A 17703-nucleotide genomic window follows, 5' to 3' on the forward strand; every position below is an offset into this window, starting at 1 on the left:
ACACAGACCTGACAAGGTGCAGGCATTGCATGAGATAATTCTCACTCCAGTGCACATCTTCTAAACTTAGGGAGTACTAGTTAGGGGGGGCAGGTGAGATTTAATGGCGATGGAAAATACCACCTTCTCGTCCTTGAGGTGGAAACAGAAGAAAGGAGGCCATGCAGTAAGGGTTTGCCTTACGTGTGAAGTAAGACATTATCCAGAGCTGATAGAGCACCTCTGAAAGGGAGCAAAAGACTTGGGTAAACAAGTTAGACAAAACTGGGAAGTGCTAGAGGTCAGACTTCCCAAAAGGAAAAGCATGAGGTTCATAAGAAACCAGTTCAAAAGTTCATAGCACTTAAAACAGTTGTGTCCTTTTATGCAGGTTTTCTGGCTGACTTTCTGAAAGTAAAAGTCCCCCAGTGCGGGGAGGCTGTCCTGCTGCCTTCAGTCACCTGAGGAGAACCTGTAATTTCCATGAGAAGTCAGTATTTCTCAGTGTGCTCTGCAACAGCAGCAGCATAATCTAATAAAGATAATCTAGCTGTGGAGATAATTGACCATACGTATCAGTGAAATGGAGCAGATGTGAGGAATTGAAATTGAAAGCAGAACATGAGTTCCCATTGTCTGGATGATTTACTGAGCAAGGAAGCTGCCTGCACAGGCAGGCATGCCAAGAGAGCTCTTCTAGGCATGGCTTGCCTTGCCTGCTCCACATAAATCCAACAGCAGAGCGACTTCTGCCACCCAAGATGTTTGGAAAACCCCGCAGGATACACCCTGCCTGCCTGGCTGCTTGTCTGGGCTCTGAAATCCTTACAGGGTGGTGTCTTTGCCTGGGTTTGCCAAGGAGCTCTTACACCACCTGGTCTGTCCTGCAGCAGGCTCGAATCCTAAAACCACTGTGTAACTCTCCCCTCCACCACTTGTTTTGGTTGTGAAGTTCTTTGGTGTAAGAAAGGTTAGTGGAGAGTGAGTAAGGCAATTTAGCAACACATTTAAATTAAGCTTCAAAATGAAATAGCCAGAAAAATTACCAGATGTGGAATTAAAAAGAGGGTAGTATATCTAGAAAATCTCTGATTTAAAATCTCTATCTTACTGAGAGGGGGGCTAGTAAAAGAGCATTAAGTTATCACAGAGCTAAGGATAAACTTGGATTCAGTACAATAAAATCAGAATGTCATAGCTTCGTTTTGTAGTCATCCACTCAGCTGGCATGTAATGGATATGTTCGTCCTTGTTATTTGTCAGTAGTTTGAAAATCACCATGTTATTGTCTTACAGAATCTGTATTGCCTGAATAGGCTTTTCTAGATACAGTAAATTAATTGTTACACATCATTAAAAAGTAATCAGGTTAATGAACTTAAATCTGAATTGGTGTTAGTAAAGCACACAGTTAACACATTCTGTAGTTAGACAACTACAGAATGTACTGGGGTGTTAGAAAATAATCTATGGGTAGAAAAACCTATATCCTAGGAATGTTTTAAAAAAGCTAAATCCAAACAATCCTTTCTTCCTCTCCACTACCACTTTCCTGGCATGAAAACAGAAAAGAAAAATGTGCTATGAAAGACAACCTCACTAAGTTTGGCTTGTATGTAGGTACTATAAAAAGGTGACACAGCATTAATCTGCTGCCATGGAACTGTCGTAAGCACATGAATTTTAGCTTGTAGTGTGGGTTAGCCTACCACACTAGCACCTTACTTGCTAATATGTCTCCATGGGACACCAGGTTTTAAAAAATAGTTTTGGGCTGGGAAGAGGTCACACAGTTCCTGTAAGCAAACAGGAAAGCAAGTAGGGTGCTTGAAATGTGCACTTCAAAGTCCAGCACCATCCTGTAGTTGATAGTCAAGATATTAGATGTGGGAAGAGTGTTATCTTGCAACTTTTGTTTCCTGTTTGCAGATATTTTATCTGTAATAATAGGTACAGTAGTAGTTGTTTGTGTGTCTTCATGAAATTATCTGACTGACACAACTGCTCAGGTCCTGCGCAGGTAATACGGGACATACTGGCAAGTCCGGGACTGCTTTCCCGGTGTGCCACCACTCGGGTGACCTGTGCTGGGGCTGGAGAGTAGCACTGAGTGAAGCTGGGACTGGCAAGCATGTGTGTGTGGTCAGACCCCAGCTGAACACACCGGCTCAGCCTGAAGTACGTTGCAAGTGTAATTTGCAGCTGGGTGTCTGTGGGGAGGAGCCACGCAGGTTTGTTGGTTTTCTTAAATTAGCTGTAGTGATCCCTCGTTTATCCTTCTCTTCCTCTGTTGCCTGCCTTCTGCCCAAGTGACTCTCAAACCCAGGAAAGCCAGAGTGTGGTTATCTGAGAGTGGTGCAGCTTCTTAGCTAGCTCTAGCCCCATACAGTGAAGTGCAAAGTATTGAAGGGAAACAGAGAGGAAACCTTTGGGTAGAGAAGGCAAATCAGCTGTTGATGGATCTGCAGAGAAATTATTTAAGAGAAACTGGTGCAGACTGAAAACAATGAGTGGTTGTTTTGGCAGGAAGAGCATCTTGCATCCAGCTTGGCTTTTGTAGCCTGACCACGTTTTACTGGGATTTATCAGCCAGTTGTACTGTGCTGATGCGGGGATAATTTGAAATTAAACCCCCAGGCCTGTAGTTTATTTGACATAAGGGAGGTTGCAGGAGGGATGAATAGGCAGTGTCACCTTATCTGTAAGGCTGAGTCAGTGGGTGAAAAAGGGGCAGGATGGACTCAGCTTGGCAGAGGGAAGAAAGCAGTGACACTTGTGCCAGGTCAGCTTGTTCAGAAGAGTTCTGAACAGCAACTGATAACATCTGTATTTGTGTCAGCTCTTCCTGAGCCTGGTAACAGACCAAGGTGAAAAGGAGAGAAGCATGCATAGATTTTTTTCTTTAAAATGTGAAGGAAAGATTGTGAATATGTTATTTGAACATGTTCAAAGAGAGAACAGTTGAACAGAGAGAGCAGTTAAATATTAAGGGTATACATTTTGAAGTCAGCTTCAAAAGGAGGCAAAGACTTCTGTGATGAAGCTGAAACATCGTCAACAGAAAGCCCACAAGAAAGCAAAAAATCTGTAACATGTTGAGGTTGAAATACTTACTGTTAGACCTTTGCCTATTGCATGGGAATAACAGGGAAATTAATTGTTGTGGATATTGACTTGTCAAAATGTGCCACGTCAGAGTGGGAGCGAAAATTCCTTAAGGGGAAAAGCTGTGACGTGTACACAGTTGTTGTTGGGACAGCTCAGACCTTTAAATCTTAGTACTGCAAAGAGCAAAAGGTTTTAAGACCTTATTTTGATAATAAGATCTAAATTTCTTCTCTTTTTCTCTTTTATACAGTACCCACGTATCACAAGTCAGTAGCAACGTTCCTGCTACAGGAGAGTAAGTGTCTTTTACAATTTTGTAGCTATCTTTCTTGGAGCTTTTTTAAGTATTGCTGGTTATTATTTGATTTCTCTTTAAGAGTTGTTCTTACATAAACAAAAAAAAGAGACAGTGTTTCCCAAAGCAATTAATCTACAATGGTAATAAATCACTTCCTCCTGAAAACTTCTCAGGCCCTTGGTTCTTTGCTCAATGTGCCTGTGATGTTTTGCTTAGGCAGAGCTTGCATATTTTGAGAAGCTTTTTGCACTGTGTCATCTTCTTGCTCTTGTTTGCTCCCAGCAGAGGACGTGACTTGACCCTACTGCTGTAACTGGGAGGAGCAGAGCTAAAATGAGTTGGCTCCTTTGCCAGAGCTGGGAATTCCCAATGGCTGATGGGTTTGCAGAACTTGTCTTTGTCAACAGTGAAATACAGACATACTTGCCTAGTTAAACCATCTGGGCTTTTACAGTTGCTAAGGTCTTCTGACTTTCCCAGGAACTGTAGTCTCATCAGGCTTTCAAGTACAGCAACTTAGCAGAGCTTTTGTAGAGGAGAAATCAGCCCAAGCACAGATTCCCATACTGTAGCTACTCAGTTGAAAATCAACCAGCAAATCCTGAAAAAACATTTTAATTATGGAAGAAACAGTAGAAGTCATACATGGACTTGGGACATGTGTGTTTGAAAAACCCATTCTTCAATGACTGCTTAGATGTATACAAAAATGTGTTTCTGTATGATCTCTTTTAAAAAAAAAAAATTCCAATAAAAGCTTACTCTGATGAGGGAAGGAAGGAAATATCACAAGAGAATGGCAGTACCAAAATGAAAATTTGGTTGTGTTGAAAGTTTAAGTAGTCCCACATCTTTAACTGATGCAGCTGCAGGGGCTCCCTTGTGCTGGCTTGTGTGGAAGCCCTCTCAGTGCCACTGAGTGTGAGGGTGGTCTCACACCTGTATTAGGGTGGCTGTGGATACACAAGAATATGGCCCAAGAATGTGTGTGACAATGGCATGAATTGAGAACAAAACCCATGCTTGGTCACAACGTATGTGAGGAGTTCGTAGTGAGCTACTGCATATTGTCATCCCTCTGTGAGACAGCAGTGAATCATCTTCTTGAAAGTGATCCATTGCCTTAGTGAGCTTGTTTTGCACAACAGACTTGACCACTGTCAGCATGGCTGGGTATCAAATGCAATTTTGTCACAGCAGGAGCTTCTAAGTGGAGGATGAAAGTTAGGCTCCAATGTCTGTAGTTGCAGTAAGTAAAATTAGTTGTTTTTCTGACGTTTCAGATATCCCTGAAAAGAAAAAAAGAGCCATATTAATTCGGAAGGCTCAGCTATTCCGAGGTACTTGAACCAGTGGGTATCTGAAGATTTTGGCATTGCTCTTCGCATACATCGTAGCGCTGGAACATTTTGTGCTGCCATCCTAAAAAAACATAACCCACAGATACCCTTGTTTTATTTATTGTTGCAGAGAGGGAGCTCCACAAAGTCTTTGAGCTCAATTGACCTTATTTTTCGGCTTGACAGGTATTTAGAGAAGACAATCCGCTCAGCCGTGGAGCAGCATCTCTTTGATGTTCATGGCTCAGGCGGCCAGAGTTCAGAGGACTCTGAATCCGGGACATCTTCAGCCTCTTCTAATGTGTCTGCCAGGCAGAGGAGGCGACACCACAAAGAGCAGGAGGAAGCCCGGAGAAACAGAGACATGTATGAGCCTGATTTCTTTGTTTTGGAAAGTATATTTAAGTCTACCCCAGTCATGTCTTTTTATCAAAGCAATGCTGCATTCTGTTATGAAAGGCACTGACCTTTGCCCTGAGCTGAAAGTGCAAAGCAGACTGCAGTGCCTGTGCAGAGCTCCATTGCATCAGTCAGAGCTGGGAAGTTGAGAGTTTACTAGAATCTAGGGGGGTTATGCAGTCGAGTTTTTAATTACAGGATTTGGAATTGGTTACTTACAGTATTTGCTGCATGAGTGGAAATTCCCAAGCAGTTGGCTCTGCTGCCTTTAACTTTTTTTAGATAAAAACATTGGGCTCAGCTGCTTTTCTGAATTCAGAATGTCTTCAAAAATGAGATTAAGTTCTTCTTTTGTGTGTGGAGGCACAGCTTGTGTTTGGGTTTAGTGAGGAGACTTGTGAGTTTGTCTGAAATGAGAAAAATCTTCCTTTTGATTAATCAGAATCTAAGATTATTTTTTTTATCCACCCTATTACACAAAGTTTAAACATGACTTAGTAGTGAATTTCATTAAATGTCTGTCAAAGAGTAAAGATAATACCTGTTTTTCCATTCATACTCCTCTAGTTGTGACATATATTTTGTGGTACAAATGTATTACTACCACAGCTGTAACAAACTTGTTACACAAGGCATAGCTGTATTTGAGAAACTGTAGCACAGACTTTGCAAGGCCGCCTTCAACTCGTGTTTATCTGTAACACAGTGCTAGTTCTTGTAAAGAATGTGTATGCCTCACTGCAGTATTGGATTGCTAGGATTTGAAGTTGATTCCAGAATAAACATCTAGTCTCCTGTTGTTGTTTCCTGGGTGCTAAATTCCCCAAATTCTATTGGATTTGTACCTTCTTAAATGAAGCTACTTTTATACAGGTGTATAGACTTCACTACCTGATGTTAATATTGCATCCGTGGTATTTCCCAAAATGTGCCAGTGCTGCTGTTGTACAAAAAAAACCTGTAGTTACCAAAAAGAAAAAAAAAAGGCACCATTTTCATAGTGAATCAAAATACGCTGTAAAGGTGGCCTGGGAAACTGGCACTTGCAAGTCACCAAAGTATCTGGCAGCAGCTCTAAAGTAGTTTTTCTTGTTAAGTAGCCCTGCTGACAGGCTTCTCAGGTAAGTAGGTCAGGCACTGGCTAGTGTACGTGTTTGGAAGCATATAGTACTGCGGGGCTTTTCTTCAGCGCTGTGTTACAGAGCTGCCTCTAGATATGAGTTATTCAGGCTCGGTCCAGAAAGCTGGAGACAGGGGTTTAAAGCACATGGGAAGTTTTGAATGCTGGTTGTGGTCCAAATTGTTTTCCCTGGTTCCCTTAGGTCAGATTGCTGGGCTTTCTCTGGGTAAATTATCAAAATTGAGAATTCCTTTCAAAACATCTTTCTGTTGTTTTTTTTGATTGTCAGTGACTTCATCTCCTTGCCTTGTGATGGATCACAAGAGGATTTGTAATGTCACAAAGTGGGACTACAGGCAGGAAGAGTGTTTATCACAAAATCACATAGGTGAACTCCCAGGCTTTGAAGATTACATGATCTACAGGCTCTGAATGTGTAATTGGCCTGCCGAAGGGTTTGTAAAAACTTCCACAAAGGCAAATGCGTTATCTTAGGAGCTTAGTCAGAGATTTATCATACCTCTTTGTATCTCTTTTCCACCAACAAAACTGAGATCTGTCATCTAGAAAGTCACTGGAACCTTCTTGTTTTATATTTGTTCTGAATACTTGCTGTGCTGGCACTGTCCAGATACTGCAGAGTAACTGGTTTCTTATGTCTAGATGACTTCTGCTGTTCGTGAAAGCAGGCTTTGGAGTTGCACTGCACTGTGTAAGGCAGCCACACAGACAGTTAGAAAATGTTCTAGTTTCAGTGTCAGGTGTTAAGCAAGCTGCCTTTAGCCTCTGGCAGGATAACGAGATGCCTTGTCTTTCTCCTGTTCCCATGTGTAGTGATGTGTACATGCATCTTCACTGCTGGGCAGAGTAGAGGGAACACTACTTAACAAGTGGTAAATGGAAAGCTGCCTGCTGAAGGATTCAAGAGGGCAAGATAAGCCATATGCTAGGCTTCTGCTAAACATACACAAACCCTGCAAGCCCTGAGAGTCCCAGCAAGTGCATCATGCAGTGACTTAGGGCTGGCTGTCCCATTCTCTTCCCAACATGGCAAAACAGTCCTCTGTCCTAGCAGCTGTGTTACCATTGCAGAGGTACATTCCCTTTTATGTTTTGTGTAATTCCCAAATAGAAATCAAGCATTTAGCTAAAGCACCACTGTCCTGCTCTTGCATTTGAGAGTTATGAGTAAGAGGGCAAATTATGCTGTGTCATGCAGCAAAAGGAGATCCCTGGACTGCAGCTGTGAATCACTTTTCTAAATTAAAAGCATACGTCTCAAAGGAAAATATGCTTCGTACTCTCTATAAAAATTCCACAGGCAGCCAGGGGCTAGTCCAGCTTCCATGTGAAGGCTTCTGTGTGTTTGGTTTACCAGCAAGTGAATCAAATTCCAAACATGGATCCTCACAGCTTTCTCACCTGAGGTGTATACAATTGGCTTTTGCTCCTCAGTGGGATTTAGCATTGCACAGTGTGTGTTTTTGGTTCCGTTGGGAGGAACCTGAGATAGTGGTTTCATAGGGAATAGATGATGTTGCTGGAACTGCACCAGTCAGTGTGATGTAATTCTCTATTGCTACCAAAAGTGTAGCAAGAGAGTGTTTTAAACAACCTCTTGCTGTAATGTCCCTTTTCTTTTTAGGGAAGTTGTCAACAAGGAAAACATTCCCTCTGGATTCAGCAGTCTTGAAGATTGTATTCTAGCAGCCCAAGATGTAGAAAAATTGCAAGACACCGGTTCCGGATACCTTAGTGAAAGGAATAAATCAAAACGGCAGAAATCCAGCACCAAGCTCTCAGAGCTTAATGACAACCAGGACAGTCCTGCGGTAAGCCAGCACACTGCACTCTTTGATGTCTGTTACTAGGATGGGAAAACCTCTTTTTTTATTTCAGTGCACATCTGGTTCCTTTAGGTAGCCATTTTTGCTTGCAGTACAGGCCTCAGTGCCTGTTTTGGAGCACTGGATCCAGCACTTGCAACCCTTGTGATGATGCAACTGAGAAGCCACGTTTCTGCTATGATACTCCATGTGCAGTCATTTTCTCTTTCTACAACCTTATGCTTTTCTCTTTTGAATTTGGTGAAGCTTTTTGGAAAGCATAAAAAGTCATTTTCCCAGTCTTTCAGAAGCCTAGCAAGGAGTTTGGAACCCTTATATGTAGGTTCTCATATTCAGGTCAAGTTTATTTTCATATTCCTGCTAAGTTCTAAAACTAGATTTCAAGTGACTACTTGATAATGAGATGGCAAAAGTATTTTATGCCTTTTCTCTAAAGTCTGTGTTTTACTGTGCTGCTTGCAAATTTGGAAAACACTTTGAAGTGCGTTGGTACAAAAGAAGATCCCTCTATCCACCTTTTACTGAAGACATCAATGACTTTGTTATAACGTTATATAAAATCTGGAATACTGTAGAACTTTTCCAGCATGTTCTCATGTGACCTGTGCAGTAGAGGACAGTTTGCCTACTTCTACAAGGTGTAGTATAAAACTGGTTCACCCTTCTTCCCTCTCAGGCAGAGCAAACAGTGGCTGGAGTGTCAGCAGCTGAGAAACTGCACTGTGCTTCAGCGCAGGGATTGTGTGCAGTAGCAGAAGTGCCGTGCCTGCACCAAGCATGCGTTGCATGGTTAACAGGACCAGCAAGAGCTGTGTGAAAACACTGTCCTGAGCTCTAGGGCATTTCCTTCAGTGGTGCTTGATTAAGTTTTAGAGCCTGCTGAAAGCAAGTTCTTAATGTGATCTTGTGTTTGGACTCATTTTGTTTAGATCACAAAATTGGAATGATCTGATGTTCTTACCCAGTGCAGAGATTCTAGAGAGGTGGATTTGCTTTTCATTATGATCAAAAGAAGGCAAGATGCCAAAAATTGTACACCGTGCTCAATTTAGCAACTTAAATTTAGTGCTCAGTATCCACAATCTTCCCATGTGATACTTCATGAAAGCAGAATGAGACAGACACATTCACACTTCTGTCTTTGCTTGTAGCAATGCACTTTAAGATAGGCAAAGGTCTAGTGCTTATGATCTTTTCATCACCTTTTCTCTGAACCTGTGGAGTGTAAAGCAGTTTCAATGTAAATGAGGTAGGAAAGGAAGTACTGACAGAAGAGTCCACTTTTGCTGTGGACCTGAAAAGCATTCATGAAATCTTCAAATGTGCCCGGAACAAATGTCCTCAAACTTAGCTGTGTCCACTGGACTTTACCCTGCCCCTCATTTTTGGATCTCTTGAAGGGCAAAGGATGAAAGGAATGTAAAATGAACTAATCTTGTTTTAAAAGCACTTTGACCAAGATGACCAGCAGTGTGGTTCTTGCTTACTCTGCTGTAGGAAATGTCAGAGAGGGATGATCAGCTGCAAGTGTCATTATGCAACATCTTGCAGAGAGCGTGGTGCTATTGTTTTGGAAGAGCAGAAGCTGCTTTTTAAGTTTTAATGAGTATGTTTATTACATCCTTGCATTTCAGAGACTGACAGAAGGATGTGTGATGGTTTAGCTTTCTTTTGTCTAGGCCTTTACACATCAAATAATAACCCCAATTAGACTACCTACTTGGAGTATAGCATAACACACACCTTAGCATTTATGAATAGGCCTTTGTCATGTAAACAAGTTTGCGATGTTTTCTCTCCTTTAACGCCCTTTTCTCAGTATTCCTTTTTTTCAAAGCCTGGCAGAGTATGTAGGACAATGTGTGGAGGCTTTCCTCTTAGCTGTCTGATTGCATCTGGCTCAAAAGCACAAGTCAGTGGTGGAGAAACTGTCAGGTCCACTTAGACTCCCAAGCAAGCCAACCACAAAGCATTAAAAGCTTGTAACTGCATTTTAGGGACACAGTAGCCAGGTATCAGTAGGACTTGAAAAATCAAATTAGGCAAGGCTGGAATGACTGATCTGTGTCACCAGCATTACATCTATGCAGTCTCTGCATTCTTAGGCCTATTTAAGTAGAAACTAAGGAAGGGTTTGGCTGAGAAGCAGAGGATTTTCTAACATGAACATAAGGAGTTCTGCTGAGAAGTTGCTGTGGACTTTGCTACCTGCTCTTACAGGAGTTGCACAAACCAGAGAATTGCTCCCAAGCCTAGGTTGTCAGTCTGTAAAACTGGAGCTGGCGGGGTACCATGCAGCATTATTCTGTTCTGACGTTTTCAGGTCCTCTGATGAAAGAGAAGAAGCAGTGAGCAGTTGGGATTCCTTGCAGTTTTTGGGCAATAAAGTGTGGGGTTTATTTAGTGCAGTGGACAGTAGTGTGAATGTTACCTTTTTCCTAGAAATCCTGTTGGATATTTCTGTATTTTATCTGTTTAATGGCTTGCAGCTTGAATCTGTTTCTCATATATATCTTACTGCTTTAATATTTACTGTATTGCAGAGTATGGAAAGCTTTAGCTCCTCCAAGCCTTTAGACAGAACAGGACCTGATGACATGGAAATTTTACCTGAAGAAAGGTGATTTTAATTTTATTTTATGTATATATGTTTTCCTTTCCCTGTGGTTGTAGTACAGCCTGAGAGATCTCCCACCCAGCCTGTGGGGGTGACACGTATGCCACAGAACAGATTACCCACCGTGTTAATTTCCAAGCAGAGCTTCATGGAGGCTGTGTGTTGTGTGGGCTTTGCCCTGCAGCACATGCCACCAAGGCTCTTTTCCCAGCTTGATAGGAATGTCACTGACGGTGCTGATGGTGCAGACTTGATAAGAAATCAGCTGTGGAGCACCTGAACCAGCAGGCTCCACACCTGAATGCAGGGCCTGTCTTACCTGGCCTCTGGGTTGGGAATCCAGCCCTTTCCCTTGTGTTTCACTCTTCTGTGAGAGCTGTACAGCCTCACCTGTACCCTTGCTCACGTGAGATGACAATTTCCCACAACAGTTACATTTGTTGGGATAGTTGTATTGATTTGAACCTGGAATTAAATGATGTTATTGCTCTCAAATAGCTGCTGAGAGGAAGCAAAAAATGCATAGTTTAGCATCTTGAAGCTGCAGCCCAGAGTCCCTTCCTTTACCGTGTGAATTAGTGAGTGTGCAGGAGTAGCAAGAATGTAAAACCTTTGTGTGCAGAAGTCCTGCTTGTTTTTGTTACAAGACAAGTCTGGTTTTGTGTTTGTAATATGTTGGTTTGTTTTTTTTTTTTTTGTTTTTTTTTTATAGCAAAGAAAGTGAAAACGATGAGGTTTTTTTCAGGCATTCTCAGGTTGGTATTTTTTTGTTGCTGTTTTTGTGTTTCAGTTTTGCGGTCTCTAAGTGAGCATTTTATTGAGCAGAAACAAGTAGTTATGTATATAGCTTTGTTTTTCACAAGAGACATGGAGTTAGCATGTCCTTTTTCTGTCCCTTACCTCTGCTTTTTATTTACATAGTTTAGGGAGCCTTTCAACCACTGGGAAGTCTGACAGCTTCTTCTTCAGTCCCTTTGATCCCTCCTTGCCAAAAAGAGAAGGATCACTGAAGTCAGCACTGTGGTTTAAGTGACATGAATTGTTAATTATGGCAAACAGGACATCTGACTGCTTATCTGCCAGGGTAGTAAGATTAGCTTGTCTCTCTTGATTTCTCTAAAATAATTTGGCCTTTTATTCATCATTTCCTAATGCAGCCTGTTGCTTTTGTACATAGGTGTCTGTAATCCATTTGTCTTAGAAAACTGGATCACCTCCTGCTTCTTTCTAAGAGTTGATGGCTGGGATGGATGTCAGGAGGGGAGATGTGATGTTGATGGCAGCAGTTTTTCCCCCAAATTTCCATTTGTCTTACACACACACACACACACACACACGTATTTCTTCCATTGGCTTTATGGTGTTTTCAAAGATTGAGATTGGGTTAGGTTGAACCCCTTTGCAGCCACTGGTTCATTTGGGTTTGCTTAAAAAAACTCTGGACAGCCAAGCATTTAAAACACTGGGGAGAGTTATCTGAGGCACCTCTCCCTCCATTTTAAATGGGCACAGTAAAGCAGCTGTAGCCACTGTCTGGTTTCTCTGGCTGTCTGGAGTTGACTGAGGGCTGGTTGTATTTTAAATTAGATTTCTCTTGTGTTTCTTCTGAAAATAAAAGCCACTCTGCATTTATTGCCTTTCATTTCTGGTAGGCATTATTTCCACCTAGCAGGAAAGGTAAAAGGTTGCTAACAGCTGAGTTCTGGTCAGCTGTGTGGTAGCTGGTAAAGTTTGTGGGACCCTGAAATATGTAGCCCTTGCAAAGGCTGTTCAGGGCTGCCTTTCATCACTGCTCTGCCTGGGCTTACATGGATCTCCTACTTTGCTCCCAGAGGGTCAGTAATCCCTTGCACTTGCTCGTGAGCTGTTGTATTTTCCAGAGCCTAGATTTCGCAACACCTTGTTCCTCACGTACCCACTTGACTGTGGAAAAGCTCCTGTTGCTGCCATGCCACACAATACTCCTATTAAGCTTTTAGATTAGCTTGGTGGAGATACATTTAAATATTAAATCGTAACCTTAAAATAAACTACACCTTAGGAAAAGTTCTAAAGTGTAAAATTTTAACTGCAGGAGAGGATCTTAACCCAGAGATTGTGTATTATATAGGAATTATGAGGTCAAGAAAATGTTACATTCCTGCAGAGTTATTTTACATTCCTTTCCCCTTAGTAAGCCTTTTGCTTAGGGCAGCGTAAAGACATACATTTCATAACAAACAACTCATTCAGGTAGAGGAAGGGACATGGTTCTCCCTATTATTTTCCTTTTCTCACCCTGCCTCCAGTCTAAAACTATTAGAAAAAGGATTTGGAATTTGCCATGGCTACTGGTTTTGCTGACTTGGGTCTCCATGAGACTGTAAAAATACCTTGAAACACAAGCCTCAAATGAATTTTCAGTGGTTTTGTAACTTTCATAATCTGCTTTTGGAAGTAGCTACGTTCCAGGATGAAAAACGCAGGTTTCTAGTACCCAGGTTTTGATAAGGGAAAAGTATTTAAGACTCATACCAACGTGGCAACAAGTGTCAAGTGGTGTTGGCATGGTTCAGGTAGGAGGAAGGCAGCAGAATGGCTGTGTTCTTGCATCAGGTTGTATTCCTAAGCTGTGCTTAAGGATGCTTCCTGCTTGTGGCTGTAATGGAACATCACATGTAGGGGAAGCGAGCCTTTTATGTAGAGTTGATTGGAAGGCATATGTAATTGAACAGAATACAACCCTCTGATCAGAATTTAAAACTCTTTCTGTTGCCATTTATTTCTTGCTGTTGGAGCTACTCTTTATGCTCGATCTCCATTGGAGCAGGGAGAATGAATGCAGCTGACTTATCCCCAGGCTACTGAGGTCTGTAGTTACTGGTGCCTGCAAAGCTGCAGAAGCAGCTTCTAAAAAGCAGAATTCAAGTACCTGCTTTGAAGATTTTTTTGCGGTCATTTATGTAATATCTGCAGTGAACTGTGACTGCCAACTGTTACCATCAACATCATCAACTTGTTGCCCCATTGATTAGTAAGAAATTGTGGCGCATTCATACCTAAAGCAAAGTAGTTCCCCCTTACGTGATTCTTTTCCTAGAGATTGGCAGCTGGTGGTGTCAAGAAATCAGAAAAGAAAATAAGTGATGAGAATACTGAATTATCTACCACTCTATGGGTTTGGAACATTAATGCAAAGGAAGTTAAACATCTGCTTTCTTGAGTCTCCTGGGTTTGTACCACCATTGTTCTTCAGAACACCTAATGATTTATTCATTGTATTAGAGCCTACATCAGTGAGCAAGGAAAGGAGAGTAACTGGCTGCAGGCAGGGAACAGGCCTGTTTTTACCCACTTTTTCACTATTTCCATATTCAATATTTCATATTTCAATATTTCCAACAGCTGAAATGACTTCAGGAGGAGGCAGACATCAATGTGATCTTTCTAATATCTGTAATGGAAGTGTTTACCTATCTGTGAAGTTCCCTTATATCTGCTACAGATATCTTTTAAGACTCTTAATAAGTCAGGAGGTTGTACACTCCTCATAGAAAAACATTTATCTCTAATTACTATCAGTAGTGGTGACGAGATGGTATTCTCAGGTTGTTCCCTTTGAAATTGTTAAAATCTAGGAGGTGCATTCCTCTCCTGCACACTTCTTTGCTATTAAAAATAGCACCTATTTTGAAACTCGGTGCTTTATTTCTTTCCTTGCCTTAAAATATCACCTTTAAACACTGTGCTGGCAATTTAAAAACAGTTTATCACTGGGTACAGTTGGCCACTGACCAGGCTTTGTGAGGTACACAGACTATTTAAATCCTGGCAGGAAATTTGTCAATGGACCTTAGAGAAATATTTAAGTCCTCCCAACCTGGAAGCAGCTTAAAAGATATCGCATGGTGAATTAGCATTTGTCCACGTACAGCTCTTACAATAAACACATTTGTAATCAGATTTAGCGTCAAGCTGCATGAGTTATTAGTGCTTGGCAAACTGTCATCTAGTGTTTCATTTTGTTATAATGTTTCAAAAAGGCCATTTATTGAAATGAACAGGAAATACACACCTTACACAAATACAATGCCGAACACTCTTTATAAATACCAGGGCATTCATCGACCAGATTTTTAAAACAGTAGAACAGCCCAGGTTGAAAGGGACCTCAAAAGATCACCTGATCCAACCTTTTGTGGGAAAGGAAGCCTAGATGAGATTATTTAGCACCCTGTTCAGTTGCAGGGGTTGATGGAACTGAATCCAGATAAAAATATTTATTCATATGATTTGTCTACTGGGCAACTTTTTTCCCCTCTTCATGAAAGTTACCTGTTTTTCTCTGCTCAAAAGGGAAAAGATGCACCAAGCACATCATTAGCTTTCTGCAGATGAAAAAAGTAAACACGCCTTAGTGGCATATACTAAGGATATCGAAGCATTTGGCTTTTGGATTCACAGGGAAAGTAGGTCCAGAAATACTGGCTATTTTCTTCCCATATCAGAATATGCAGATTGTTTACTAGGTTTTCAAAATACCTGCAGAGGGAAAATCTTCATGCTGACTGCCCACTAGACTATATTTGAGAGAATTATGCCTAAGCAGTTCTTAACAAATCCAAATAGTTTATGCAGTAACATAATCCTGTCTATTCATCTAGCTCTGTGTTTGTTGGTGGGCTTATACGTATCACGCTACATGTTTATGTACATGCATTACACTTCCTTTTCCCTACTGCCCTCTGTGAGGCATTACAGCTAATTTATTTTGGAGTGACAGGAGCGCTCTCATCGGGCGCTGTCACAGACACGCGCACTGTGTCTCTGGATTCTGGGAATGGCAGGGATTTCTGCATAAATGCACACGACGTGTGCTATGTGCAGGGGGGAACAGTGCTGAGACAAACAGCACTTGCTTCTAGGTAGTACTAGCTGATGAATCATGTACTTGACAGAATTCTGCTTTTCTTGGGTTTTTTTATTCCTGTTACTGGATGCTTGTGTGAATTTTTTGGCGTTTTCCCAGAGTCCACGCTGCTTCCAGCTGAGATGCCAAACCCTACTGCCGTTTGGATTTGCGCAACACCGCTTTAATACCCAGAGCTCCTCCATAAATAGTTCTGCTCTCCCCACGCCCAGCTAGAAAACAACCACAGGAAATCGGGGAATGTGCAGCCAGCACAGCTTAGCTGGCACTAATTGATCTGAGCCAGCACAGCCTGCATGAGAGCATTCATGTACGTAGCCTGCGCTGCTGGCTGGCTGCGGCTGCTGCCTCAGGAGCTCTGGTGCCTGTTTTTTAGAAGGCACCATATTGCTACAGCCTCACAGCAGCAGCAGCAGCATTTTTTGTTGTTGCTCGAAGGAGTTGCGCTCCTGTAGGAAGTGTACGCAGCCACCCCCCTCCCTCTCCCTTTCTCCCTGCCTCCCTGCTTCCCTCCCTCCCATTTCATCCCAATCCACTACTGGAGGCTTTCTCAGCTGCATGCAGTTGTCAGGGCAGGCAGTCTCGGGAACTTGCAGTGGCTTTCTAAAGAGGGAAAAATTCAAGGAAGGCAGATGGACGGATGTTTTTTCTGGTGTGAGTGAGCAATTAGTACACAGGGGTCACCAAGCAAGGGATTTGGATTTGAAGCTGGAAATATCAGGGTCTGTTTGGATCTTTTTAGCTAAAGGCATGAGCTTACTGCTCCTGTGACTTGCAGGGGTTTTTTCCCCCTCCTCTGCATCCTGAAACATTTTTTTTTCCCTTTCTCTCATTTCCTTGGGCATATGGGAACATAGCTGACTTCAAGTATGAAGATTCAAGAACATCCAAGCATGCCTGAAAACAAGTTACAAAGAAATCAAGATGCTGATGATCAAGAAAACAGCTTTGTATCTGAAGTGCCTCGGCTGGATTTAACATCACTGTGTGATGACAACAACTGGGAAGGTAGGATTGTGTGATGGCTGGTTGTGTGAGTGAAATGAGAGAGAGGGAAACCTGAGTGGGCTGGGTGTATCTTTATGTGACTGTGTTCTCTTGCTAAAAACAACTGAAAAGTGACTTTGTCCTGAATGTAGAACTGAAAGTTTGGAGAAACTGGAAGCAAATACTGAATAGTACTAACTCTAATTGTCACTTTAGAGGTGGAAAATGAAATGTTTTATTCTCAAAGTTACTTTCATGTTCTGTTTAGTACTGTTAAGTCCCTGAGGGTTTCAAGATACCTTCTTTCTTAGTGGCTGATCAATGGGTAATTAAGCTAGACTGCCCTATGCTTCAAAGCAACTGGATATTTCACAGTCTAAAAAAAACTTTTCTTCAATCACTGTTTGGAAATAATGATTCACACCTGAAAAGCACAGCTAGTAAAAAATGCAGTCTGTCTGTTACTTTGTCTCACAAACAACTTTTTTTTTGTGTATGCTGTGGAGGAATTCTGATCACCAGCTTAAATGGCAGTGTTAAACTGATTGTCTGTCATATAAACTCCTTTAATACTATTTCTTAGCTCTTCAGAGTACATTGGTTGGCTATACACTTACTCGTTTAAGAGTGGGAATCTGGGCAAACTCTGCCGGTGCCCTGACCTTAATTTCATTTGAAATTGTGATGCAGTGAAGGCATCCAGTAGTTTTGGGATCAAACCCTTTTTAGTTACAGAGTATGTGTCTGTGTACAAGCGGAGTTCTTCTCTGAGTTTATGCTTTAGTAGTGAAAGATGGGTTTTGATAGGGTAGATGCAGGAAAACACAAGTGTGGTGTTTTAATAAAGCAAGAGAAGGAAAATGTGCAACTAATTCATTGCTCTAAAATAACAATCTCTGAGGAACACTGAGAAGGGAAGTTCTCTGCTCCTGCCTCCACAGCGTACGTGACCTAGTATGTTTTGCCTTTCCCTCTAGGAGGTGAGTAGTTATGACGCTTCAGGTGAGAGTAAAGAAAACCCGCAGCTATGGCTGCCTTTGATTCAGCCAGGCCAGCAGTCACTGTGCACAGGAGGGAATTTTTCCATTTGCTTGCTAGG

The 17703-nt window shown here is 41.8% G+C and overlaps 1 protein-coding gene across 15 annotated transcripts in view; it reads left to right on the forward strand.

Annotated features, from left to right (window-relative positions):
* Nucleotides 1–17703, forward strand: part of FAM13A (family with sequence similarity 13 member A) — a 118225-nt gene that overhangs the window by 77085 nt on the left and 23437 nt on the right. For 8 of the 15 annotated variants that reach the window (XM_086888670.1, XM_023926174.2, XM_023926175.2 and 5 more), the window contains 6 exons: nucleotides 3338–3382; nucleotides 4912–5091; nucleotides 7890–8076; nucleotides 10635–10711; nucleotides 11421–11463; nucleotides 16475–16625. In XM_086888670.1, the coding sequence (XP_086744796.1) occupies nucleotides 3338–3382; nucleotides 4912–5091; nucleotides 7890–8076; nucleotides 10635–10711; nucleotides 11421–11463; nucleotides 16475–16625 (683 nt within the window). The remainder of the gene's footprint in view (nucleotides 1–3337; nucleotides 3383–4911; nucleotides 5092–7889; nucleotides 8077–10634; nucleotides 10712–11420; nucleotides 11464–16474; nucleotides 16626–17703) is intronic. The other 7 variants (XM_086888673.1, XM_023926177.2, XM_086888667.1 and 4 more) reach the window with 3 other exon arrangements.

The sequence above is a fragment of the Cyanistes caeruleus genome, chromosome 5, assembly GCF_971803275.1.
Source record: "Cyanistes caeruleus chromosome 5, bCyaCae1.hap1.1, whole genome shotgun sequence".
Lineage (NCBI taxonomy): Eukaryota > Metazoa > Chordata > Aves > Passeriformes > Paridae > Cyanistes > Cyanistes caeruleus.